The sequence below is a fragment of the Papilio machaon genome, chromosome 9 (genome assembly GCF_912999745.1).
Source record: "Papilio machaon chromosome 9, ilPapMach1.1, whole genome shotgun sequence".
Lineage (NCBI taxonomy): Eukaryota > Metazoa > Arthropoda > Insecta > Lepidoptera > Papilionidae > Papilio > Papilio machaon.
In genome coordinates this window covers 1,500,012-1,523,545 of record NC_059994.1, presented here as the reverse complement: position 1 = coordinate 1,523,545, position 23,534 = coordinate 1,500,012, and the positions used below count along the sequence as shown (strand labels likewise).

Genomic DNA, 23,534 nt, shown 5'->3' with positions numbered 1-23,534 from the left:
ATTAAAAACGATGATAGTTTTACATACAATATGTTTTGGATTTTATAACGTATATTTTTAATATGTTATAGCAGCAGACGCAGCAGCAAGTGGGCGAAGCTGGTGGCGGATGCGTGGAGGCGCGTGAGCTGAGCGCCGTGCTGCAGTACCTGCAGCGAGAGGTGCCCTCCCTCGTCGCCTTGCCGCCGCACGAACTGCGCTCACTCGTGCTGCAGGTTTGTGCACAACTACACAGTTTATTCAGACAGGCATGTTACTGAAATTAAATCTCAAATATATCTCAACTGCTCTGTACACTTTTGTTCTCTACACTTTTAATTCTTGTTAACATAATACAATAAAAGAAGTATAAAAATACGTTAGGTAATGCAGCAGAAGTCCCACGAAATCCTGGCAAATAAATGCGTCGCGGAGCCATGCACGGAAGTGTCGGAGACCGGAACCGAGAGGCCTACCGACTGCCAGCTCCACGCCGCCGAGAGCGCAGATGACCCCGAATGGGCCCCGCGACACGATCGACAAGAACCGCAGCAGCAACAGCAGCAGGCCCAACAACAGCTGCAGCCAAAACAAAAACTGCAGCAACAGAAACAACAACAACTACAGCAACAACAACATTTGCAGCAACAACAGCAACAGCACCACCAGCAACTGCAGCAACTGCATCAGCAGCAGCAGCTGCAACATCAGCAACAGCTACAACATCATCTGCAGCAACAGTTCCAGCAGCATCAACATCAACATCAGCATCAGCATCAACATCAACATCTGCATCAACATCATCGTCATCACCACCACCATGCCGATATGACGGTAACATTATGCTTACCTAAAAAAAATTAAATCTTTCATACTTTGTTAAAGTATTTAGATATACAAACGTGATACTGTATGCAGCAAGTGAACACCGGGTGTCAGTACCGGGTGAGGCCGCCTTCGCCCGCTGGCGGTGCGGTTGGCGCTATGGGCGCGGCGGGAGTGCCGGCGGGTGTTGAGGACGCCGCCCACCACGACCTGCAGCCCTACTTTGCGCTGCCACCCACCACCAACTTGCCATATGAAGACCACAGGTACATATCTCTCTAGACAACGTAAAATTAATGATGAATTGCCAACTCTTTATACTTTTAATCGATTTCCAAAAGGAAGTAAGAACAGTACTACGTAATATTCATTATATTACTGTTACGGTAATATGTACAAAAAAAAAGGAAAACGTATATACACGTACGAAATTACAATATTAAATGAATAAAGCTTTGTACTAAATGTATTTGTCTATGATGCACAGGTCGTTCGCAAACGCCAATGCAAATGCGGGCGTTGTAGGCGCGGGGGCCGTGGCTGGTGCTGCGGGGGGTGTGGTGGCGGTGCCGGCCGCGCAGCAGCACGCCAAACGCGATGCCCCTCCGCACCACCCCAACAACGCCGTTGCTATCAAGAAGAAGGTACTTACATTATTAATTTAAGATCAAAATAATTTTATTTTTATCTTGTAGATAGTTTGCTTGAGTCTTTATATATGTAAAGATGGCCATTCCATTGTGACCTCCTTATGGCCTTAATGGCTGAACCGATTTTTGCGAGTGAGTTGTCATTTAATTTTATTAAATGACAAACTTTTTTTTATTGAAATAACTATATGTGAGGTTGTTTGTATGTGATAGGGTCGTCTGAGCGGCGTGCGTGGTTCGCGGGCGGACTCATTCGGCGGCGGTGCCGGGGCGGGCACGGTGGCGACCGCACAGCCCGCGCCCGTCGCCTACTCCGCCATGGACGTGGACGGCGAGACTGACTCCAACCACGACACGGCGCTCACCCTCGCCTGCGCCGGTGGACACGAGGACCTCGTCGAGCTGCTGCTGGCGCGCGGCGCAGACATCGAACATCGGGACAAGAAGGTACACTTATTACTCTATACATGGCGGCCTAGTGAAGTGGTACAGGGTATTACACACCCTTAGTTAAAGCACCCGGCCTCTTTTTCATGTTATTGTCTTATTTGTGAACTCAATAGTCTATATATTTATAACAGTGTTCATGAATGTTTTCTGATTAGGGCTTCACACCTCTAATCCTGGCGGCGACGGCGGGACATGAGAAGATCGTTGAAGTGCTGCTGAACCACGGCGCGGACATCGAGGCGCAGTCGGAGCGCACGAAGGACACGCCGCTGTCGCTGGCCTGCAGCGGCGGCCGCTATGAGGTGGTGGAGCTGATCCTCAGCCGCGGCGCCAACAAGGAGCATCGCAACGTGTCCGACTACACGCCGCTCTCTCTCGCTGCGTCCGGAGGATACGTCAACATCATACGACTGCTGCTGCACCACCAGGTAAAATGCAACATTTCTCCAAATTACACGCTTCTAAATCTATTCTGTTCGTAAATGAAGTACTACAGTATTCCATGGGCTTCTTCCAACAAGAACTGCTACTTTTTTACAAAAAAAAATGTCTCGAGCTCGGCCTCTATCTTCAAGAAAAGCATGCAAGCTTTTATGTTTGTTCTCTTACTTTTAATAGCAAGCTTTAAACAAATCATCCGTATGTTACATACAGGCTGAGATAAACTCCCGCACGGGGTCGAAGCTGGGCATTTCTCCGCTGATGCTGGCTGCGATGAACGGGCACACGGCGGCCGTGCGGCTGCTGCTCGACTGCGGCTCAGACATCAACGCTCAGATCGAGACCAACCGCAACACTGCGCTCACACTAGCCTGCTTCCAAGGTAAACTTACATGTCTCTCTCAAAAGTCATTTTGCCTTATTGCTTAGGAAGCCCCTTATTGCATGTTTAGTATCAGGAATCTAAAATTAATATTTGTTTAAGTTATTAAAATGCTCTGTTTGCGCCAATTAGACTCAACCGCAAAGAATAGGTGTTAATTATTTAAACACATTGAAATTTGATCCAGGTCGTCATGAAGTGGTGAGCCTGCTGCTGGACCGCAAGGCGAATGTGGAGCATCGTGCTAAGACGGGTCTCACACCTCTCATGGAGGCGGCGAGCGGTGGCTACGTAGAAGTGGGCCGAGTTCTTCTCGACAAGGGAGCTGATGTGAACGCCCCACCTGTGCCCTCCTCGCGTGACACCGCACTAACCATCGCAGCGGACAAGGGGCACACCAAGTTCGTTGAGCTGCTGCTGCAGAGGTAAGATAACAATGCAAGTTCTTGGATGATGTTAACATGGTGCATATTAAGTACATAGTAATGACTGTTTAACTGATGGGACTAATATGGTATCACTACTTGTCGCCTGCGAATCCACCCGCGCGAAATTAGAAAAAAAAACTGAATAACTAGCCTTTGTGTTCTTCCATACTATGTTCTACATTTTTGCCAAATTTCAACAAGAATTAAATGGATGGATAGATGGATGGATATTGGATGGATGAATGGATGTTTGTTGGAAGGTATCTCCTTAATGACTCAAATTATATTATAATTTTTCACTCATTTATAGTGCTAAAATGGTATTGACATTGAGTGGAAATTTATGTATTTTATTAGAATAAAAAAAATAAATTAATTATTAATTAGAGTTTATTAATTTCAAACGATATTATTTTATCTGATATCGTTGTTTTATTGTCAGACGGGCGGCGGTGGAGGTGAAGAACAAGAAGGGCAACTCTCCACTATGGCTGGCAGCCAACGGTGGTCACCTCGCTGTTGTCGAAATGTTGTATGCAGCAGGCGCGGATATCGACTCGCAGGACAATAGAAAGGTGCCATAACAATGTCTAATATGTCGACACCCACACACACATACAAAATAATTTATAGCTTGTTGAATTTGTTTTTGTCTCAACTTTTCAAAACTGAATTTCGTTAAGTTAGTTTGGAATTTTTGTTTAAATATGTTTGAATTTGTTTAGGTATCATGCCTGATGGCCGCTTTCCGTAAGGGCCACACCAAAGTAGTGAAATGGATGGTAGGAGTTGTCACGCAGTTCCCCTCCGATCAAGAAATGACCAGGTAATTGATTTTGTACATATCCACCCATATCTATATATATAAAAGAAAGTCGTGTTAGTTACACTATTTATAACTCAAGAACGGCTGAATCGATTTGACTGAAAATTGGTGGGCAGGTAGCTTAGAACCAGGAAACGGACATGGGATAAATTTTACCCCGTTTTCTATTTTTTATTCCTCGCGGACCGAGTCGCGGGTAAAAGCTATTAGAGATAATGAACAGCTTTCTACATAAACATACAAAACAAGTCACCTCCTTTCGTAGTTTACATTTTGATGTCTCTTCAATATTTGTTAACCTTTTTTTTTTTTTTTTTTTTTAAGTATTTATGTAATGTTGTAGGTACATCTGCACCATCTCAGACAAGGAGGTGCTGGAGAAGTGCCAGGAGTGTGTGCGAGTGATCCGTGCGGCGAAGGAGACTCAGGCGGCGCGCGCCAACCAGAACGCCACCATCCTGCTGGAGGAACTGGATGCGGAACGTTGTCGCGAGGAGAGCCGTCGTCTTGCTGCTGCACGCCGCAGGGAGCGCAAGAAGAAGAAGAAGATGGAGAAAAAGGTAACCACTGTAAGACCATTTTGATACTATGACTACTGAAACGCTGCAGTGTAATGTAATTCGCGCGACTAATGCTCTTAGCTTGGCCAAAAAATGTGTTGTTGAACATATTAGTATACTAGCTGTCGCCCGCGACTCCATCCGCAAGGTATTAAGAAAAAACTTGTTTAGTAGCCTATGTGTTCTTCCAGACTATATTTTACATGTATGCCAAATTTCATCGAGATCCGTTGAGCCGTTCTGGAGATACCTTCAAACAAACATCCATCCATCCATCTAAACATTCGCATGTATAATATTAGTAAGATTTGATTAAATTATTTAATTTCTGTCATGAAAATTGGCTTAATATTTCTTTCAAAATTCTTTTTATGATAATCGTTCGTAAGTGTAAATCTTAAACTTTAAAGCGGTACATGAAAAATTACTTGTATGACGACCAACTATTATATTTAGGAGGAGAGACGAAAGCTGCAGGAGGAGAATGACAAGAACTCGTTGTACTGCGACAAGGCGCTCGGTGAGTGCTCTGAGGGCGGAGAACCTGATGATGAGCCCGCCACCAAGGAAGAAGGCGACTCCGGCATTGACGCCAACTCACAGGTAACATCACTTGCCTAATACAAATAAATCTGATCCAATCATCCATCCATCCATCTATTCAGCCTCGTTACGCCCACTGCTGGGCATAGGCCTCCCCCAAAGATCGCCACGATGATCGTTCCTGTGCAACCCGCATCCAGGATCCAATATCGAGCTGATTTAATTAGAATACATTATATAATGTCGATATTCTTTTTAGGGTTCCTGTTCGTCATCAGACGTGAAGGCTCCTCCCGCGCCAAGTAACAAGACAAAGAAAAAGAAGAAGGAGGACAAGACTGCACCCCCACCGGCCGCTCCCCCCGCACCTCCCAACAAGAAACAACCAGATAAAGTAAACATTTTTTTTATCTTTTAACCTCTAACCATTGATTTCTGAGATTTAAAGCTGTGTATAAAACAATATCGTCATCCCTGTCATTATTATTGACAAAACAGAGATAACAATATGTTTTAAATGGAGATTTCAGTTTCAGAAACCCACAGTTACTAAACTAATATATCTTTAATATAAATAACTAGCTTTTACCCGCGACTTCGTCCGCGCGGAATAAAAAAAATGCACACAAGATAAAAAAGTACCTATGTCCGTCTCCTAGTTCTAAGCTACCTCTCCCCATAAATTTTCAGCTAAATCGGTTCGACCGATCTTGAGTTATAAATAGTGTAACTAACACGACTTTCTTTTATATATATAAGATAAAAATTGCCTTGCTAATTGTATTAGGAGTTATTATGCATTAGGAGTTTCCATCATCCCTTTTAAAAATCTTGTGGCACAAAGACAAAGTAATCATATTAAATCACTATTGTAAAACTTTCAGGCCAAAATCAAGTTAGAGACGAAAGTGGAGAAAGAGAGCGTTGGTAAGACGGACAAGAAGCAAGAGAAGGAGAACGTGGCGCCCAGCTCCCCGCCCGCCACTCCAGCCAAACCCGCGCCTCGCACTGAGCGCAAGGAAAAGTACGTACACAACCGCACTCATAGTCATTATGTGGTCACTGAGGAGGCATTGCATAGACAAGTCTGACAAAATTACGTCAGAGAAGACCCCTTAGTGTCAATTTAGTATGGAAAAATCAATACTAAGCTATTGTTTATGTGACCAAAGAATGACTCTAAGCGCGGAAGTAAGACTAACATTATATTCATTCTTATTTCCTTTTATGTAGGACTAAGATTGATGTAGTAAGATTTTTTTCTTTAAATCATTAGAACATTTTCTGTAATCTGAGATTTTAGAATTTATTTATGTCTTAATTTAGCTTACACTAATAATGTTTTTTTTTAGCCTATTAATCTCGTGATTTGCATGTTTGATTTTTTTTATAAAGCTTTGTAAATGGTAAATTACACAATCGTAAAATTTTAAACATAAAATAAAAAAAGAATGAACTTAGATATGGATTTTCAGCCTGGTTTCAGTCACTTTTTTTTTTAAATTGTCAAAATTACAAGCATATTGAAAATAGTGATAAATTAATTTGTAATAGTGATTCTAGATGTAAATATTGTTTGCAGAAAACCCGAAGAGGATGTACCTAAGAGTATAACTGTACAGAATGTTACCAAATTCGGCAATAGCTCGAGAAAGAGCCAAGTGTTTGAATCGACAAGACTTAATGTGGACAAGGATGATATTGATTCTATAGACAAAAATAAAAAAATAAACCATCAGTAAGTGAACTTACGTTGAATTAAACAAAAATCAGTGTCAACGTAATGAGTCATATTGATATAACCGAAATAAATTAAAAAAAACCAGATTCGGTGAAAATTGAATAACATTTCGTAAAGCAATGTGTTTATTTCTTTGGTAGATATTAATTTATTTCGTAATTTTTGCATTGCATGTGTATTTGATTTTTATTTGCCGGATTATTCAATGCATGATTTTTTTTTAGTTCAAATTGGACATTGATTTTTGTTTTTTTTTCTATTTTTTATTTTATTTAGTATATTGTAATTCATTTTACTTTATAACTATTTAATTTTCCTCTTGTCTAATTAAGTTATACTACAATTTTTTTTCTAATTTTAGTCGTCTTCTCCTTTCCACAGTTTTCTTACAATTAAATAATGGGTTGGGGACGTGGATTTGGTGAAGGAGGGGACGCATAGGAATAAGTAATATCCTCTTTCTATGTCCTTTAATCGACAGAGGAGGGGACCCTCCTCTGTCGATTAAAGGCAGGCATCTGCAAATACGGGATGTCTATAGGCAGCGATCACTTCGCTATTTTAGCTAATCTACTGGAAAAAAATTGTACAAAATATATTGTTTAAAAAAATGCGAATAGTACATAATATTTTGGCAGTAACTAACTGTGTAATGTTATGTTTGTGTTCAGATGGGAGATGGAGGGCAAGAGTACGTCTCCGAAGGGCGGGTGTGTGGGCGGGCGGCGAGAGGAGGGCTGGAAGGAGGTGGTGCGCAAGTCCAGTGTACAGACACTCTCCGCCGTAGAGCCCGGGTCAGTACTTACATAACTGACGCACTCACACACATAGTTTATTAATCTAAACTAAGGGATAGTTTAGATTTTTTTAATTCAAAATTATACATTGGTATCAAAAAAAATTAAGAGATATTGAATTAAATCTTATTGAGTTATAATTCTTACGGTTTATAACTTACCTAGTTAGATTATAAATTCACGAAGTTCACATTTGATATAATAAAACTATTACAGTTAGTTGTAAGAGTTCGATTTCCGTAGCTCCACGACTTTAAAAAAAATTATACCGTTTCTTTATGCTTGTATAATTTTTAAGGGAAGTAACTACGAAAGATTTTGTATTAAAATTTCGACTGCTAAAATCTATACAAAAATTGATCTTTGTTTTTTTTTTTGTATGTATAAGCAATTAAAGTTTTTCTAAATACAAATTATGTATTTAAATGCAGGTGCAAGAAGGTGTCGGTGGGTTCACATGCGATTTCTCGCGTGATAGGACGCGCCGGCAGTAACATTAACGCCATCCGCTCAGCCACCGGCGCTCACATTGAGGTCGACAAGCAGGGCAAGGGTCAGGGCGAGCGCATCATCACCATCAAGTTAGTACTACAATACTATATATATACAAATTGAACATACTATTTATGGACTCCGTCCACGCTAAATTAAAAAAAAAACTTAATAAGTAGCCTAAATGTTCTTCCAGACTATTTTCTAGATCCATTGAGCCATTCTGGAGATACTTTCTAGCAAACATCCATTCATACATCTAAGTTTTTGCATTTATTATATTAGTAAGATAATATGTTCCTCAAAGTACCGTTGGGTCGATTACTGGTTTTAGTGGGTTTAGTCTGCTAAAACACCAGAGGGTCTACCACGAATATTAGCTACACGCGTCTTCGTAACGCCATCGACAAAATATGTCACAATTTGTATGAGATTTGTTGGTTTACTGTTGGTGCTGGTATATTTTACGCGAGAGGGGTCAAGAGGAGAGATTGGGACCCTCACGAGTGAGGAAACGATGCGCAGAGAGAGAGAGAGGAGTGTTGCACAAATTTTTTCGATTATGTTATGAAAACTTGTTTTTTTTTTCTGATGTATTCTTATCAAGGTCTACAATTTATACGAGTTATGTGTTCGGTGCAGGGGTTCAGCGGAAGCTACAAAGCAAGCGGCGAGTCTGATCGCGGCCATGATCCGCGACCCCGAGGCCGACATCGCGCAGCTACTGCCGAGAGCCAAGCTCCCTGCACCTCCTCCACAGCCACCGCAGCCAAAGCCGGCAAAACAACCGCCACCAAAGGTATCACATACAACAGAGTATACTTCAGCGTCTGCTAATACGTAGTTAATCATTTATTTGTTGTACTCCTACTTTATTTATTACTAGCTTTTGCCCGCGACTCCGTCCGCGCGGAATAAAAAATAGAAAACGGGGTAAAAATGATCCTCTGTCCGTTTCCTGGTTCTAAGCTACCTGCCCACCAATTTTCAGTCAAATCGATTCAGCCGTTCTTGAGTTATAAATAGTGTAACTAACACGACTTTCTTTTATATATATAGATTCATTACGTTTTTTTCTAGAGACAGTTACTGATTGAAAAATAGCCACACTCAGTCTTTAATTGGTCACTAAGAGTGTTCCTTAAATAAGATTTTATATGAAAAACTACACTAAGGGATTGCTTAGTTACATTATACGATTCTGAAAGAAATTTACACATTTTACACTCAACCAAATTTGTAATAAATTGTCCTTGATATATGTAAACATATATTAATAATAATAAAGTTGTTGTATGAGCAGGCGGGCGCAGTGAGCAGCACCAGCGGCCCGAGCGGCGCCGCCAGCCGCGCCACGCCCACCTCGCGCGCACCAACCAAGCAGCATGCCGCAGCACGCCCCGCCCCTCCCCGTCTTAACCCACACCGTATGTACACACGCTATTGTTAATTGCAATAAAAACTGACAAACCATATCCTTTATAACTAGATTATAAGAAAAATAATTGATATTTCCAGCTATCCCAGTGACCGAGAAACGGGCTGTGGTGTCGAGTGCGAGCGGCATACCGAGCATGCCCACAACGAGCAATACCGCCGTGGCTAGCTCGGCTAGCGCAGTCAGCAAGCCCGGCGCCCTCTCATACACGGGGGCTATTGTAGGTGCACGCGGACATACGTTCGCAGCAAAGGTGGCGCCTGCTACCGCGCCTGTTGGTGTACCACCCCCAGACAACAAACCACATACACAGACTGCGGTCAGCTATTTACTATTAAAGCAAAGAAATTATTTTCTAGCCTTTTTTTGTAATAACATAACTTAGTAACGGCCTTTATTTTAACAGACGGCAGCGAATAGCCCCGGCAGCAGCGTAGCGCCGCTTGGGTCCCCGCTGAAGGCGCGCGAGTCTCCGCCAGCGCCCACAGCTGGTAAAGGTGAAGAGGCCACGCACAGCCCTGATGGTAGCTGGCCGCAACCCACCCCCGATGACCCGCCCACCTCAGCCGCTCTGCACATTAACACCACGCCGCAGGTAACAAACTACAACTACTATACTATACTTGACGCTATTTATTCACTACGACGCTAGAGATAATGATAAATGTATTGCAGTCGAGCGGTGGAGGTGGTGGTGGTGGCGCGCCGGAGTACTCCCTGTTCAAGGACTTATCGATCGCGGCTGGCGGCAGCATGTGGGGCGCTGGAGACGCGCACCACACTGTAGAACCTCTACCGCCACAGGTATATACATTATCTAACTGATTACCACAAGTAAACTACGTGAATATGGCCTTATAATGTATGCTTTGTGTAGACTATGTCGTGTCCGGTGGACGCGAGCAAGGCACCTGGATACCGCGGAGGTGCGGGCGGATGTTCACCATGCTCTCGTGCCTCCTCGCACGGCTCCACACCACCGCCGGCGTACGCACCGCCCGCGGCCCCGCCCACTCCAGCGTACCACGCCCCAATGCCTATAGGCCCGCCGCCGCACCAGCACCAGCACCAACAGCAGCATCAACAACACCAGCAGCATCAACAGCACCAGCAGCTGCCGCCGGCATCGCTGGGTATGTACCACATAGAAATCAAATTTTTAAAAATGTGTAAGTAGCCTGCTTCCGAAGGTCTTGTGGGTCAGGAATAGCAACTTGGTTTGATATGTACTACTAGTTTATTGTTTTATTTTAGGCAATACTGTGAATGCGATGGATTTGAGCGGCTTATCTCGCAACGGACCTATCTACCAACAAGACAACTCAAGAAATGGACATAACATGATGGTAAGAGAAATTACTTAATCCCTCAAAACTATGAATGCAGAGTAGCAATTTCTAGGTTCGAAAAAAATTACCAATTTACGACCCCTTTATGTGTAATCGTGTGTTGCATTTCCTCATATAATTTTTAACGACGTAAAAATGCAATGTATGCATGTGATATTTGTAGCCGGTGTCGATGTCGGGTAACGTGGGCGGCGTGGGCAACGTGGGCAGCGTGGGCATGAGCGGCGCGTCTATGGGGCTGGGCTACGTGGGCGTTGAGGGCGTGTCTCGCCTCAATCCCCGCGCTCCAGACTTTGCCCAGCGCCACCCGCTGCTGCAGCACAAACATGCCGCACAGGTAAACACACAGACTTTTGCATACAGTGAAAGTTATTTAAATTAAATATGTTATTGAAAATGTTCCTATGAATAATACAGCAGCTGTTCGCGGGCGGCAACAACGCGGGTAACTTGAGCACGCTGCTGATGTCGTACCAGCAGCCAGCGCCGAAAGCCGCGCAGCACACCCCGCATGCACCGCACACCCCTCAGCCACACCACCCCTACCAGGTATTCACTCAGTACAATTGATTTAGAATTGTGTCGGAGGCCTAATCTAGCCTTCCCACTCTTTTCTTATAAGGACAGGATGGGAAGGGGAGGTGCATAGTAAGGTTAAATATTCTCTTTTTGTGCGTCTCCTCCTTCGTCGATTAAGTGTAGGCAACGCATCTGCAATTGCGAATGTCTATGGGCAGCGGTCGCTTCGCCATTTCGGCGAATTCATGTGGCCGCTTGTTCGTTTGCCACCTTGTAATATAAAAAAAAAACAATTGTCTACAGATTTCATTAAACTAATTAATTTTATGTGAGTCTAGAATGTTTCGAAGCCATCCTTTATACTTCGTATATAAATTGTATGTTTGTATATAAATTGTGTGGTATGTGGATCAGTCGCTGCTGGAGCGTGGAGTGGGCGTGGGCGTGGGATCGGGCGGCGGCGGGTGGGGCGAGGAGGAGGAGCGCAAGCCCCGCCCCATCGGCACGGAGCGCGCGTGGAAGCTGACGGCCGGCGAGGACTGGCCGCACGCCGCGCACGCGCACGCGCACCCCGCACAGCATCACGCGCACCTGCCCGACCACGACAGATACCAGGTATTGGGGTATACCTGTCTATAACAAAATTATTCTTTAACCTCCTCCTTTGTAGTTATAGTTGGGTTAATGTGTGTGCAATGTTTGCAGGGTGTGAGCGGGATGAGCGGCGTAGGAGTGGGCATGGGTGGCGTGGGGGGTGTGGGCGGCGTGGGCGTGGGCGCGCACGGGCTGGAGGCGTACGGGGGCGGCGCCGCTGCAGCCGCGCTGTCGCTGATGCACGCGCTGCCGCTGCACTACCTGCCGGCCGAGCAGCCTCCGCAGCACTGGGACCAGCAGCAGCACCCCCATCAGCATCACGCCGCTGAAAAACAGGTACCACCACACAAATACCAAAGCCGCAGTCTTCGGTTGCTATAGCAGCCGTGCCGTAGCCATAACGTCGCATTTGGTTAAAATTAATGTTACGTTTGTCCGTATGTTTGCAGCAAACGTGGAGCAAGTGGACACACTAAGCGACGTTGGCAGCAACCTCGAGGATTATATGTAACTGTAACCCTTGAATTGGTGTAGATATTAGTGAGAAAGAATTATATTATACAGATTATCTATATACATAATAGAGAAAATGTCCTATCGAGATGAGACCCGTACTGTAACGACCGACTGAAGTGTAAGCTGTACTTGTGCCAGTCGAGGGGGGGCGAGAGGGGGGGAGCGATGGGGGGAGCCGGCAGGTGTCGCTCGCGCCGCGGCCGCGCGGAATGTGATTCCTGCGCCCGCGCAGCTCGCACTCTATACTATGTGTTACGTCATAATAACATATTCATTTTGGATGATACGCAAACTGGCCGATTATTAAACGTGTATTAATAAATTTGCTTGTACATGAAGATTAAATATCATATATTGATGCACTGTACCTACTGCTGTTTTTAATACCACCTACTCTATATCTCTCTATATTCTCCATGTTTTTTTTTGTTTCTTAAATAGGTTTATTTGGGTAATGTGTATAATTAACTGAAATTATTTACCGAGCAGCTGCTTGTGTCTCGAATACAATGAAACGCGGATTGCGCGGTAAGTTATAGGCAAATAAAGCTATGTCGAAAATATAAAGAGTTGTTTTTGATGAGAGCCTCACACTGTACTTGTTAATAACTGAAATATCAATTTAAATAATTATAAACACATCGTAATTATTTCATCTAAACACAAAAATTGGTCCTACTATTTATTTGATAAGTTTATTTTTTACAATAAGTTTACACTTAACAGTGTTGCAGATAAAATGGACAGAGAACTAGAGAAGGAAATATAAATGTCTCACTCAGACGAAACTACTTGTGACCTCTACAGCTGTTAAAAGGAAAAACTTCCAATTTCAACACTGAGATTGTGGTACTTCGAAACAAGTATTCAGTGTTCTAAAGTTAAAGAATTACAAATAAAACATCGTATTTTTTTTTATTTGTATATTTAAAAAATAAACAATATAATATAAAACTTAAACGAGAGATTCTATTTGAAATTATAAAAATATGTACTTTAAAAGTTTCGAATGTTTCCAAAACATCTCACCAATTACACTGGTCTGCAACGAAATCCTCCTTTGAATAAAAGTATGATCCGCTTAAAGAGTTTACCATCCTCAATCTATATCTGCTTTTCGTTTTATGCTATCACGTCTAATTTTTTTTTAAATGTCTTATGAAAAACTTTGTGAAAGCCCAGTACTTTCAGTACTAGAAAACAAAGTTTCCCCGGAAAAGTCGAAATTAGAAGAAGGAATTTTTGTAGGTCCTCAAATACTCGAGCTTATGAAGGACTCAAGTTTTAAAATAAATTTAAATCAATTCGAAAAAAGGGCGCAGACTGCTTTTGTAGAAAATTTGTGGAAAAATTTTCTTGGAAAAAAATCAGAACTATCAGGAAATCAAACAAGAACTTCTCATTTCCTACAAGGCTCAAAAAAGTAACATGTTTCTTAAAATTCATTTTTTGCACTCTCACTTAAAATTTTTCGCACCAAATCTCAGAACAGTATCTGATGAAGACTGTGAGAGGTTTCATCACGATATTTTGCACATAGAGAGGACACAACGGGAAATGGTCCGAAGCAATACTTGCAGATTTTTGTTGGTCGATTTATCAGGAAACTCAATTATAAAATATGAAAAAGAAAAAAAACGACTAAGTGAAATGGGATTGACAACTAGTAATGATATTGTCATATGCGTTTTAAAGGTTGTGTAATAGTGTACATCCAACATTATTTAAGTAATTAAATGAATGATAAAAATTTTATATTAAAAAATTGTTTTTCTTAAAAATTCCATCCCAAAGAATATAGACGTGCTAGAAAACTTTGAATGATGTATTTATGTTCAGTATTGTTGTATTAGACAAGATAACTGCATAACATTTGAAGGAGAGAAAAAAAAATTTTTTTTGCAGACCAGTGTTATTACATATTACAAATATTAAGATGTTAAATTTATTGCTTGTAAATCCAAGGATGTGGTTTTTAACAATGTTTCTCCTAATTGATTTTTGGAAACTAACAATAATAAAATCTTGTGACTTATTAAAATTTACAAAATCATAATATCTTTGACGCTATTTTCACACTTTGATATGTTAGTGTCTGTTTTTAACCTAATCTCAAAAGAAGGTATGTTTTTTTTAAATTAGCTGCTCCTGTCAGTGAAACCCAGCATTTTTTTTATATTACAAGATGACTAACGAGCAAGCAGCCACATGAAATCGCCGAAATGGCGAAGCGACCTGCCCATAGACATTTGCAATTGCGTTGCGATGCGTTGCCTACCCTCAATCGACGAAAAAAGATAATATTTAACCTTCTTATGTATCTCCTTCATCAAATCCACCTCCCCTTCCCATCCTTTCCTAGTAAGAAAAGTGTGGGAAGGGAAAGGACTAAATTTAGGCCTCCGGCACCACACTCATCAGACGAAAAGCGGAATTACTTCCACTTTAATCCCATATTGTAAAAGAAAATCGGTTCAACAATTTCATAGTTTAAAAATGATTATTTTATTAATTCCTAAAGTTTACATAATTTATAAAAAATAAATGCCTTTGGAAATCACTGGGTACACTTAGAAAGTAAATAAAACAATTCCTACTTTAACTTATAATGTTGTATGTAAGCCTACAACTCTGTGTGCCGCTGTGAGATCCTCTTGTGGAGGTCGTCGTGCATCTTCTCCACTTTTCTGGAATGCTTCTTGATCTGCTGCTGCTGCTCCGCGAACATGTCCATCTTGTCACCACTCGCCGCCACCTGACAAAAACATATACAACTTATATACACAAATTATTGAATAAAGTAAATCTTGTGACGTTGAAGGAGGGCGCTAGTGAAGCAGTCAGTTTGACTTATTCTTCACTAGCGCCACTTCCGATAGCCTTGTCAGTCTACAAAGATAACGTTTAATGAGTCTATTACAAGTAAAAAGAAATTAAAACACAATAAAAATTAAAAAAAAAAGTTACAAAGATCTGAAAGAATACATTTATCACAGGAATTGAAATAAAATATGAATGTATGGATTAAAATAAAAAGTTAAAGCATGACAATACGCGACCTTTGAGTGATGTTTCTCTAGATTGCTTACGTGGTCTGCCTGCAGATGGCGCAGCTTCAGCAGTCGCGACTCGTAATGCTGCAGCTCCACCTACCGGATATTCATATACAAACTCGTAAGTATATAACCCATGTTGACGATGGCCAGTTAAGGGGGAGAAAAAACTGCCTTTTTCTCGCTATAAATAACATTCATGATCAGTCACTCTGGTTTTAAGATAATCCATAAATTATTTATAACAAAATATAAAAAGGAATACATTTAAAAAAATGTGAGCCGTCATGGGACGCCTGGCAGATGTGAAACAATCACACATATTTTGTTGTCAAAAATCAAAATAAAAATGTTTCACATCAAAATTAAATAAAACGCAGGTTATGTGTACCGTAGTAAACAACAACGTCGAACGGAGTGAGAAGCTACACCGTACACTCTACTACATATAAAATATATATATATATATAATATATGTATACCTCAGTATAGCGTGGCGACCCGTCGCCACACCGTACACTCTACTACACATAATATATATATATATGTATACCTTAGTACAGCGTGGCGACCCGTCGCCACGGCAAGCGTCGCCACGCCACCAATTCGGTTTACAAGTGAGCCTATAGATGTTTCACATCAAAAAATCGCTAGAAGGACGCTACGCTACTATTTTTTTTTCTCCAATTAGTAATTGATATACAAAAAATATAAAATAGATGAGTCAATAATTATTCAAAAGAACATTAGTCTTTCGTATGAATAGATCGATGGATGGATGGATGATAGATTGATCTTCAGAATGGCTCAACGGATTTCGATAAAATTTGGCAAACATGTAGAACATAGTCTGGAAGAACACATAGGCTACTTAATAAATTTCTTTATTTCACTCTCTGAAGGTTCTACATACAAACCACAACCAAAAAAAAAATAGCTTGCTTGAATATCTTTTTGAAAGAATGAATTGTTGGTTGATTCTTTGACGATATCAAAACAGATTATTTAAAACAAAAAAAACTACACAAACATGTTTAATGAAATAAGATTAATAAATAAAAATGTGAAAGTGACTTTTCTTTAGTTTCTTTCGTTTGTTCAAAATGACATTGTGATGGAATCATTATAAAAAAGTCAATTTAATTTCAATGATACTGTAAATATCTAAACAACGTAAACGCAATGAAAACTCCCAGACGGCTTGTATTGTATTTTTTAAACATGTGTCTAAACTTGACAAAGTTATGAGGTCACAAGTACCTTTATAGAAGCGAGCTCGTCAACAGTGAAGTTGGCGGCGGCGGCCATGCGCCACAAACCCTGCACCTTCGGCTCCACGAACTCCTTGTTGTTGGGACCTAAACAGTTTAATTAAAACTTAAGATACATACGTGTGTAATTGCCAATATTCAATCTTACTATTATTATAAATGTATGTATGTCTGGATGGATGTTTATTAAAAGATATCTCCAGAACAGCTCAATGGATCTCGAATAAATTTGGCACAGATGTAAATCGTAGTCTAGAAGAATACATAGGCTACTTAATAAGTTTTTTTTAATTCTGCGCGGACAAAGTCGAGGGCGTCAGCTAGGTATGTTGTAAATACAGAAAGATATTTATCATATAAATGTAACTAATCTACCGCAGCTGACATCAACTTGACTAACAATAACAGATAAAAAACAAGAAATTATTTTGTTATTTTTAGCGCATTTTATTTGAGAATTCATTCGACCCTATATAAGCGAGTGTCATTATTCAGTCCCGACAGATGAAGTCCATAAGAAATAAACTCTGGTAAGAGATAAACCTTTACAAGCAAGAAAAATATCATGGTCCGTTGAACGGTCGCCTATCCATATTCAAATCTATTTTGTGAGTAAGTTTATTTTCTTTCCTTGTTAAAATTTTATAAGGTTAAAACTGTTGACCTCTAGCGGCGATACGCTGCAAACGGTCGTAGCCGTCGCGCAGGCCGCGGTGCTTCTCTCGCAGCAAGTTCGCCTTGTCCACAAAATCCTTGTTCAATACTTCATTCGTTTCCAAATTCACTTCATTAAAATTTACCATTTCTTCATCATTTATGGCATCTAGAAACATGGATTAAAATTTAATTCATGGAACATGAAATAATTGAAAATAATTTGTATTAACAAAGAGACAAACTTTCATACTTTTAAAACCTTCATGTCCCTCGGTCTCCACATTACCGAGCAAGTCATAGTACTGGTCGATTTTCTCCTGGTGGTGCGTGAACTCTTCGCGCAACGCCGCCAGCTCCTCTGGTGTGAATCCTGACGCCTCTGCTTTCGACCACAGCATGTTTAGCTTCTTGTCTTTGAATAGACTACGGTTTATGTACTCATCCATTGCTGAATTGTGCTCCTGTGATAATGTTAAGGGTAATTGTCAAACTTGTATCTATTTCTGATTGTAACTTATATCTGATCTTAATTTCATTCAAATCCACTCAACTGTTGTGGAATGACATATTAACAAATACCCATACATCCAAATTTTTGCATTTAAAACTTTCTGCGGATCATCCCACCATCTGATCAAAATCTGTCTATTTAACAATGCATAGTTAGATAGTTACCAAACATATAAATCAGTGCTAGCTTATAAAATTATTCTAGATTTCCATTAACTACTTTTACATTTAAAGTTTCTCTCTACAATATAATAAAGAGAAATAATTAAGTGATAAAAATCCATCAACATACTAATCATAAAAATATATACAAACATACACATATACATACATATGCAATATGTGAGAGATATCAATATACCAAATTATATTATCACAAAATATAGGTCAGTGACTGTTAATGAAGTCATAATCATTTAAAAACATGTTGGTTTTAAATTGTTACCATATGTTATACTTATATTGTACTAGCTTTTACCCGCGACTCCGTCCGCGCGGAATAAAAAATAGAAAACGGGGTAAAAATTATCCTATGTCCGTTTTCTGGTTCTAAGCTACCTGCCCACCAATTTTCAGTCAAATTGATTCAGCCGTTCTTGAGTTATAAATAGTGTAACTAACACGACTTTCTTTTATATATATAAGACGAGTCAATATAGTTGGTGTAATATGATCTCATACACAGTCAAACCTGGTAAAGTGAGATTCCAAGGGACTGCAATTTTTTTTTTTACTTATACAGATTTCTCTCTAAACTGAACTTCTTATTTATGGATGTTGTCATTATGTAAATTTACTTTAGTAGAAAAAACATAATAGCAGGGATTGTGTTAACCTCAATAACAATGTTAACACTTGAATATCACATACTAGCTTTTACCCGCGACTCCGTCCGCGCGAATTAAAAATAAAAAACGGGGTAAAAATTATCCTATGTCCTTTTCCTGGTTCTAAGCTACCTGCCCACCATTTTTCAGTCAAATCAATTCAACCGTGTTTGAGTTATAAATAGTGTAACTAACACGACTTTCTTTTATATATATAGATAGATATATAGATTTCAAGTATTTATTTCTGGAATATTTTTAACTAATGTAAAATTAAAATACCAGATCCATTTTCTGTCTTCCGACATGCTTGTCATCGAAATGTTCTCTCAGTCCGTAGACATTCATGATATTAGTGAGTTTGCGCCGTAACTCCGCTTCCTTTAGGCCTTCTTTGTCACCGCCCTCACTCTTAACTCTCTTATATGTGATCTCTTCTTTATCTTGAATCATTAAATCACTGTAGAGTGACTTTAGTTTTGGCTCTGTTAGACGCTGAAATTAACAGTAATGTAAATTTCTTCATACTTTGTGAAAGTCATAAAAGACATTTATTGGGATTGGATTGAATAAAGAAACTGAATAAAGTTTCCTAAGAACATTCTAGGAGGACAACAATTAACTGCAGAAGTCAGTTATGATAGAGATTTAGCAATGCACAAAAAAGATGACTTGGTTTAAAATCCCCATATCACTATATTACAGAAGATATAATGATAATCAAACCTATATTTCTTTTGTATGTAACTGAAGAAATTTTGTGACAAACACAATTTTTTTTCTTCCACAAGTTACGATTAGTTAGACTTTTAGCTTTTAAATACTTAATAAGTGAAATTACCAGTTGAGCTTTTGTCCATAAAATGTTCAGTTTATTCATTCTAAATGGCTTTTGTAAAGTCCTGAAGTCTACATCACTTTTCTTTTTCTCATTAGCCGACTTGCTGTATTTATTTTCACATAAAACATTAGAAATTAAGACCAGCAGAGTAAAAAAGAGTAACATTTTTAGTTTCATTGTGAAGTAGATATTTAAAACCAAATCAAAAACCTTTATATTTTAAAATTCTACTACGTAATTCACTACAAAAATAACGAAATAAACCAAAGAATACATAGGACACAAACTTTTAGTCGGCTCGATTGATTTTAAAAGATTGACAGATGACAGGATGACAGATGCAATTTGAGCAATATTTTTGTTTTAATTTTATGACCTGGTAACATAGATCTTTAGGTCATGTCTTATTTGGAAAATGTGCATTACTTTGGAGGCTTTGGAGTCACTACACTTCACTTTACTAAGATTCGTCGTTTAAATCAATATGTGCCTCAGATTAAGAATTATGTGCAATATGTTGTCTGAGTAAGGATCGAATAATCAAATCGAAGAAAAAGATGAATCATAGAGTAAATATCTAGTTTTAGATTACGAAGTGGAGACTACAATAATGTATTTAAAAACTTTTTTTTCTATAAATATTGGAAATTATGTTCAAAAAAAAATTTAAGTTGATAAAATATTGAATTGATCATACTGAACTAAATTAATAATACTAAAACGAAAAAGTCGAGTCAAAACCGATTCATTTTCCGACTCCGTCGCTTTTAGAATAGTTATTTATGTTTAACACTGTACATCACTAATTCGGACACCTTTCTTTTTCTTTCTGTCTCGGTCTTGTCTCGAGTCTCGACTTGAGTTTTTCGAGTTTGACTCGATCTGTCAGTTGCGTGTATTGTTGCGCTGATATCGCTTGGTTTTAGCGCATTTAATTTTGATAATCCATTGCCAATTTGTACATACTTTATATTCATCACTCGTATCAACTTCTCGTTTTACTCTGCAAAAAACTTTCATTGCCTACTGATTGGACTTGATAAAGATGATTTTTCTTGTGAGATTCCAATCCTTTTCTGTAAACTGCATCTTTGTGTAGTAACGCTCTCGTAGGCACGTACTTAGCGCCTGGGCATCAGCACTTTCTCTCGCTGATGCTTTGCCAGTCTTGAGTAATTGGTACTGTAGTTATTTGTGTGCAGAGGGTCCAACGGAAAGCGACATTGAAGTAACCGTATGTTAGTGTATGAATAAATAATTTTAAGAAGTATCGTGTAGTGTGATGTGCCAGTGATGGTTGAGCGGGACGGGATGCGGCGCGGTGGCAGCAGCAGCGGAGGCGGCGGAGGGTGCAGCTGGGGCGGCGGCATGCTTGGCCGCTGGTCCCTACGGCGCTTGTTGTTGGATAGTCCACTTGTGGGTAGAAGGCTTGCACACTCAGGTATGTGAAATTGGTGATAACCTTTATAATTACATACCGCTTATTGTATCTATTATCTTTATGTTCTTTAAATATGGGTATAGACATTCATTAATTTTTAAGAATGCTGTTTTTAATTTTTTCAATAACTTTTCTATCACATTCATATTTAAATATATTACAAAGTATTGTAAGTAAGTATTTATTTGTTTTATATATATTCTTATTTATAGTCTGTGCTTTATATTGTTGTGTAGTATTACAAAAATCATAGTCCACTAAATTGTAATGATCATAACCAATTGTATTACATTGAGACAATAAGGCCTCCAGTCAAATAGGTCAATGCTACCCGTCTATGACGTCAATGATGGAAATGTCACCTTTATTCATTAAACCTTTAAGATTGTTATTATTTACAACTTTAAAGTTAGTAATGTATTATCTAATTTTTATTTATTTATATTAAAAGTTGAGGGTAAATTTGTATTTATAAAATAAAAAATACTGAAGCACAAAATATCATTTTTATATGTTTTTTCGGTTACTAATTAAAGATCTTTTTATTGAACTACTTTGGAATTATGTCAAATAATTTTTTTGCAATAAGGCAATTTAAATAAAAACTATGAAAATAAATACCTCACTGGCATATAACTAAATATTGAGCAAAACAAATGTACAAAAATATATTGTTCTTTTTTTCAAAGATGATAAAAAGGAAGGCAATATTTTGAACATGTGTTTTTGAGGTCCATAGTTATTTAAGATGTAAAATACTATACAATCTCTATCTTATTTTTTTCTATCTAGATTTTTATACTGGTCATATCCGTCTTCTATACAACTCATAACTTTATAAACAAATATGATTGTTCTACAAAGTATTAAATTATCTAATATATAAGTTATTGTTAAAGTAGAAATAACAATGTTTTTTTTTTAAATAATTCCTAAGCATCAATAATATCATTCCAGAGTTGTTTTCAAAGTGACAAAAACATTAAAATACCATTGTTATGTTGACCACATTTAACTTTTTTTTCCTTGTCTTATCTACAACAAAATAATGTTATTGTACAGTATGAGTCATGATATATATGTAACTAATATCTTATCATATCTATTATATTTATCAGCATTTACTTTCTATATCTACAGGTTATCTATAAGGAATTAAAGTTTTTGGTATAGTCAGGGATTTTTTTATTACATGAATTTAATCTCTATAGTAAAGTGCCAATGTCCATATGATTACACACTGTGTTCTTAATCCATTGAACTTTAATTATTTTTTTTAACATCTCATCATCTTCCTGGCCTCATTCGACATTTTTTTCAACATCTGAAAAGGTTTATGCCCTCCCTATAAGGGTCAGTTTAGACACACGGGGCTGAGGAGCTATTTAAGGTCTTTCAAGAAAAGTGTGTACACCTGCATTAAAGGCTGGCAAATATACCTTCGATTCTTCTGATGCGGACATACTTGATCTTCTAATCAAAAAAACAATATTACGACATCAAAATCTTTTTATATCTGAATTCCAGTATGAATCATTATTATATTTTCGATAATTTTGTGACCTTTGCAGTCATTTTACTTCTTATTGATATTATAAATGCTAAAGTTTAGATGGATGGCTCCCGAATGGCTTAATGGGTCTTGATGAAATTTGACACAGATGTAGAACATAATCTGGAAGAATACACAGGCTACTTATTAATTTTTTTTTTAATCCATCGAGACTGGAGTCGCGAGCAAATTCTAATTCTGTTATAAAAAGTAATTATAGTTTTTCTATAAGGAATTGAGCAGTACATTTTTTTTCTGTTGTTTAGAATTATATAAAAACTACTAGCTGTCGCCCGCGACTCCATCCACGCGAAGTTAAAAAAAAAAAAGTGAAAAATAGATGTTGGCCGATTCTCAGACCTACTGAATATGCTCACAAAATTTCATGAGAATCGGTCAAGCCGTTTCGGAGGAGTACGGGAACGAAAACTGTGACACGAGAATTTTATATATTAGATTTTATTATTCACTACTAATTATCTCAGTTAGAACTCCTTGGATTTCTTGCATAAATTTTGTTGTTTTTTTTTATTATCATTTACATCAACATAACAAAGTAATTTGTTATGTTTTTTTCTAGACACTACTTAATTCTAATCTATGTTTAAGAATTTCTTAAATTCGCATTAGAATACTTTTGGTTTTATTGTTTTTAAATTGCATTCTAATATAATTTTTAAAGGAGGTTAATATTAACATATAAAACACACAACATAAGTTTTTGTTTTAAGTCATTGGATGATTTTTTTTTCTAGATCAATCTGGCTATTCCGATGTACTTACAATTCAACACAAACAAATTAGATAGGAACAGAATGGGACATGTTAATCTTGATTTCAACTGAAATAAAA

The 23,534-nt window shown here is 38.7% G+C and overlaps 3 protein-coding genes across 4 annotated transcripts in view; 2 read left to right on the top strand and 1 right to left on the bottom strand.

Moving 5' to 3' along the window:
• LOC106712832 (ankyrin repeat domain-containing protein 17) overlaps positions 1–12,949 on the top strand; it is a 37,670-nt gene extending 24,721 nt beyond the window's left edge. The window contains exons 18-46 of the mRNA XM_045679460.1: positions 72–215; positions 364–813; positions 898–1,070; positions 1,292–1,448; positions 1,668–1,901; positions 2,060–2,332; positions 2,559–2,727; positions 2,915–3,152; positions 3,598–3,730; positions 3,881–3,981; positions 4,325–4,541; positions 4,998–5,144; positions 5,344–5,478; positions 5,969–6,108; positions 6,667–6,822; positions 7,497–7,619; positions 8,054–8,203; positions 8,757–8,913; positions 9,418–9,541; positions 9,633–9,871; positions 9,959–10,147; positions 10,207–10,356; positions 10,430–10,685; positions 10,807–10,898; positions 11,065–11,238; positions 11,319–11,450; positions 11,835–12,035; positions 12,126–12,350; positions 12,464–12,949. Of these exons, the coding sequence (XP_045535416.1) occupies positions 72–215; positions 364–813; positions 898–1,070; positions 1,292–1,448; positions 1,668–1,901; positions 2,060–2,332; positions 2,559–2,727; positions 2,915–3,152; positions 3,598–3,730; positions 3,881–3,981; positions 4,325–4,541; positions 4,998–5,144; positions 5,344–5,478; positions 5,969–6,108; positions 6,667–6,822; positions 7,497–7,619; positions 8,054–8,203; positions 8,757–8,913; positions 9,418–9,541; positions 9,633–9,871; positions 9,959–10,147; positions 10,207–10,356; positions 10,430–10,685; positions 10,807–10,898; positions 11,065–11,238; positions 11,319–11,450; positions 11,835–12,035; positions 12,126–12,350; positions 12,464–12,490 (5,106 nt within the window). The 3' untranslated portion in view covers positions 12,491–12,949. The remainder of the gene's footprint in view (positions 1–71; positions 216–363; positions 814–897; positions 1,071–1,291; positions 1,449–1,667; positions 1,902–2,059; positions 2,333–2,558; positions 2,728–2,914; positions 3,153–3,597; positions 3,731–3,880; positions 3,982–4,324; positions 4,542–4,997; positions 5,145–5,343; positions 5,479–5,968; positions 6,109–6,666; positions 6,823–7,496; positions 7,620–8,053; positions 8,204–8,756; positions 8,914–9,417; positions 9,542–9,632; positions 9,872–9,958; positions 10,148–10,206; positions 10,357–10,429; positions 10,686–10,806; positions 10,899–11,064; positions 11,239–11,318; positions 11,451–11,834; positions 12,036–12,125; positions 12,351–12,463) is intronic.
• A 2,085-nt stretch (positions 12,950–15,034) lies between these two features.
• LOC106712831 (alpha-2-macroglobulin receptor-associated protein) lies at positions 15,035–19,943 on the bottom strand. 2 transcript variants are annotated; one of them, XM_045679344.1, is made up of 7 exons: positions 19,690–19,943; positions 19,131–19,343; positions 17,762–17,972; positions 17,519–17,677; positions 16,844–16,941; positions 15,590–15,679; positions 15,035–15,285 (listed from the first exon to the last, which is right to left on the bottom strand). In XM_045679344.1, exons 1-7 carry the CDS (start codon positions 19,864–19,866, stop codon positions 15,154–15,156), a joined length of 1,080 nt encoding a protein of 359 aa, XP_045535300.1. In that variant the 5' UTR covers positions 19,867–19,943; the 3' UTR covers positions 15,035–15,153. The 2 variants fall into 2 exon arrangements, with proteins under 2 accessions (XP_045535300.1, XP_045535301.1); XM_045679345.1 differs by having other exon boundaries at positions 15,620–15,679.
• Positions 19,944–20,571: 628 nt separating this feature from the next.
• The window catches only part of LOC106712879 (E3 ubiquitin-protein ligase RNF19B-like), a 51,027-nt gene continuing 48,064 nt past the window's right edge, over positions 20,572–23,534 (top strand). The window contains exon 1 of the mRNA XM_045679174.1: positions 20,572–21,130. Coding sequence (XP_045535130.1) covers positions 20,983–21,130 — 148 coding nt within the window. The 5' untranslated portion in view covers positions 20,572–20,982. The remainder of the gene's footprint in view (positions 21,131–23,534) is intronic.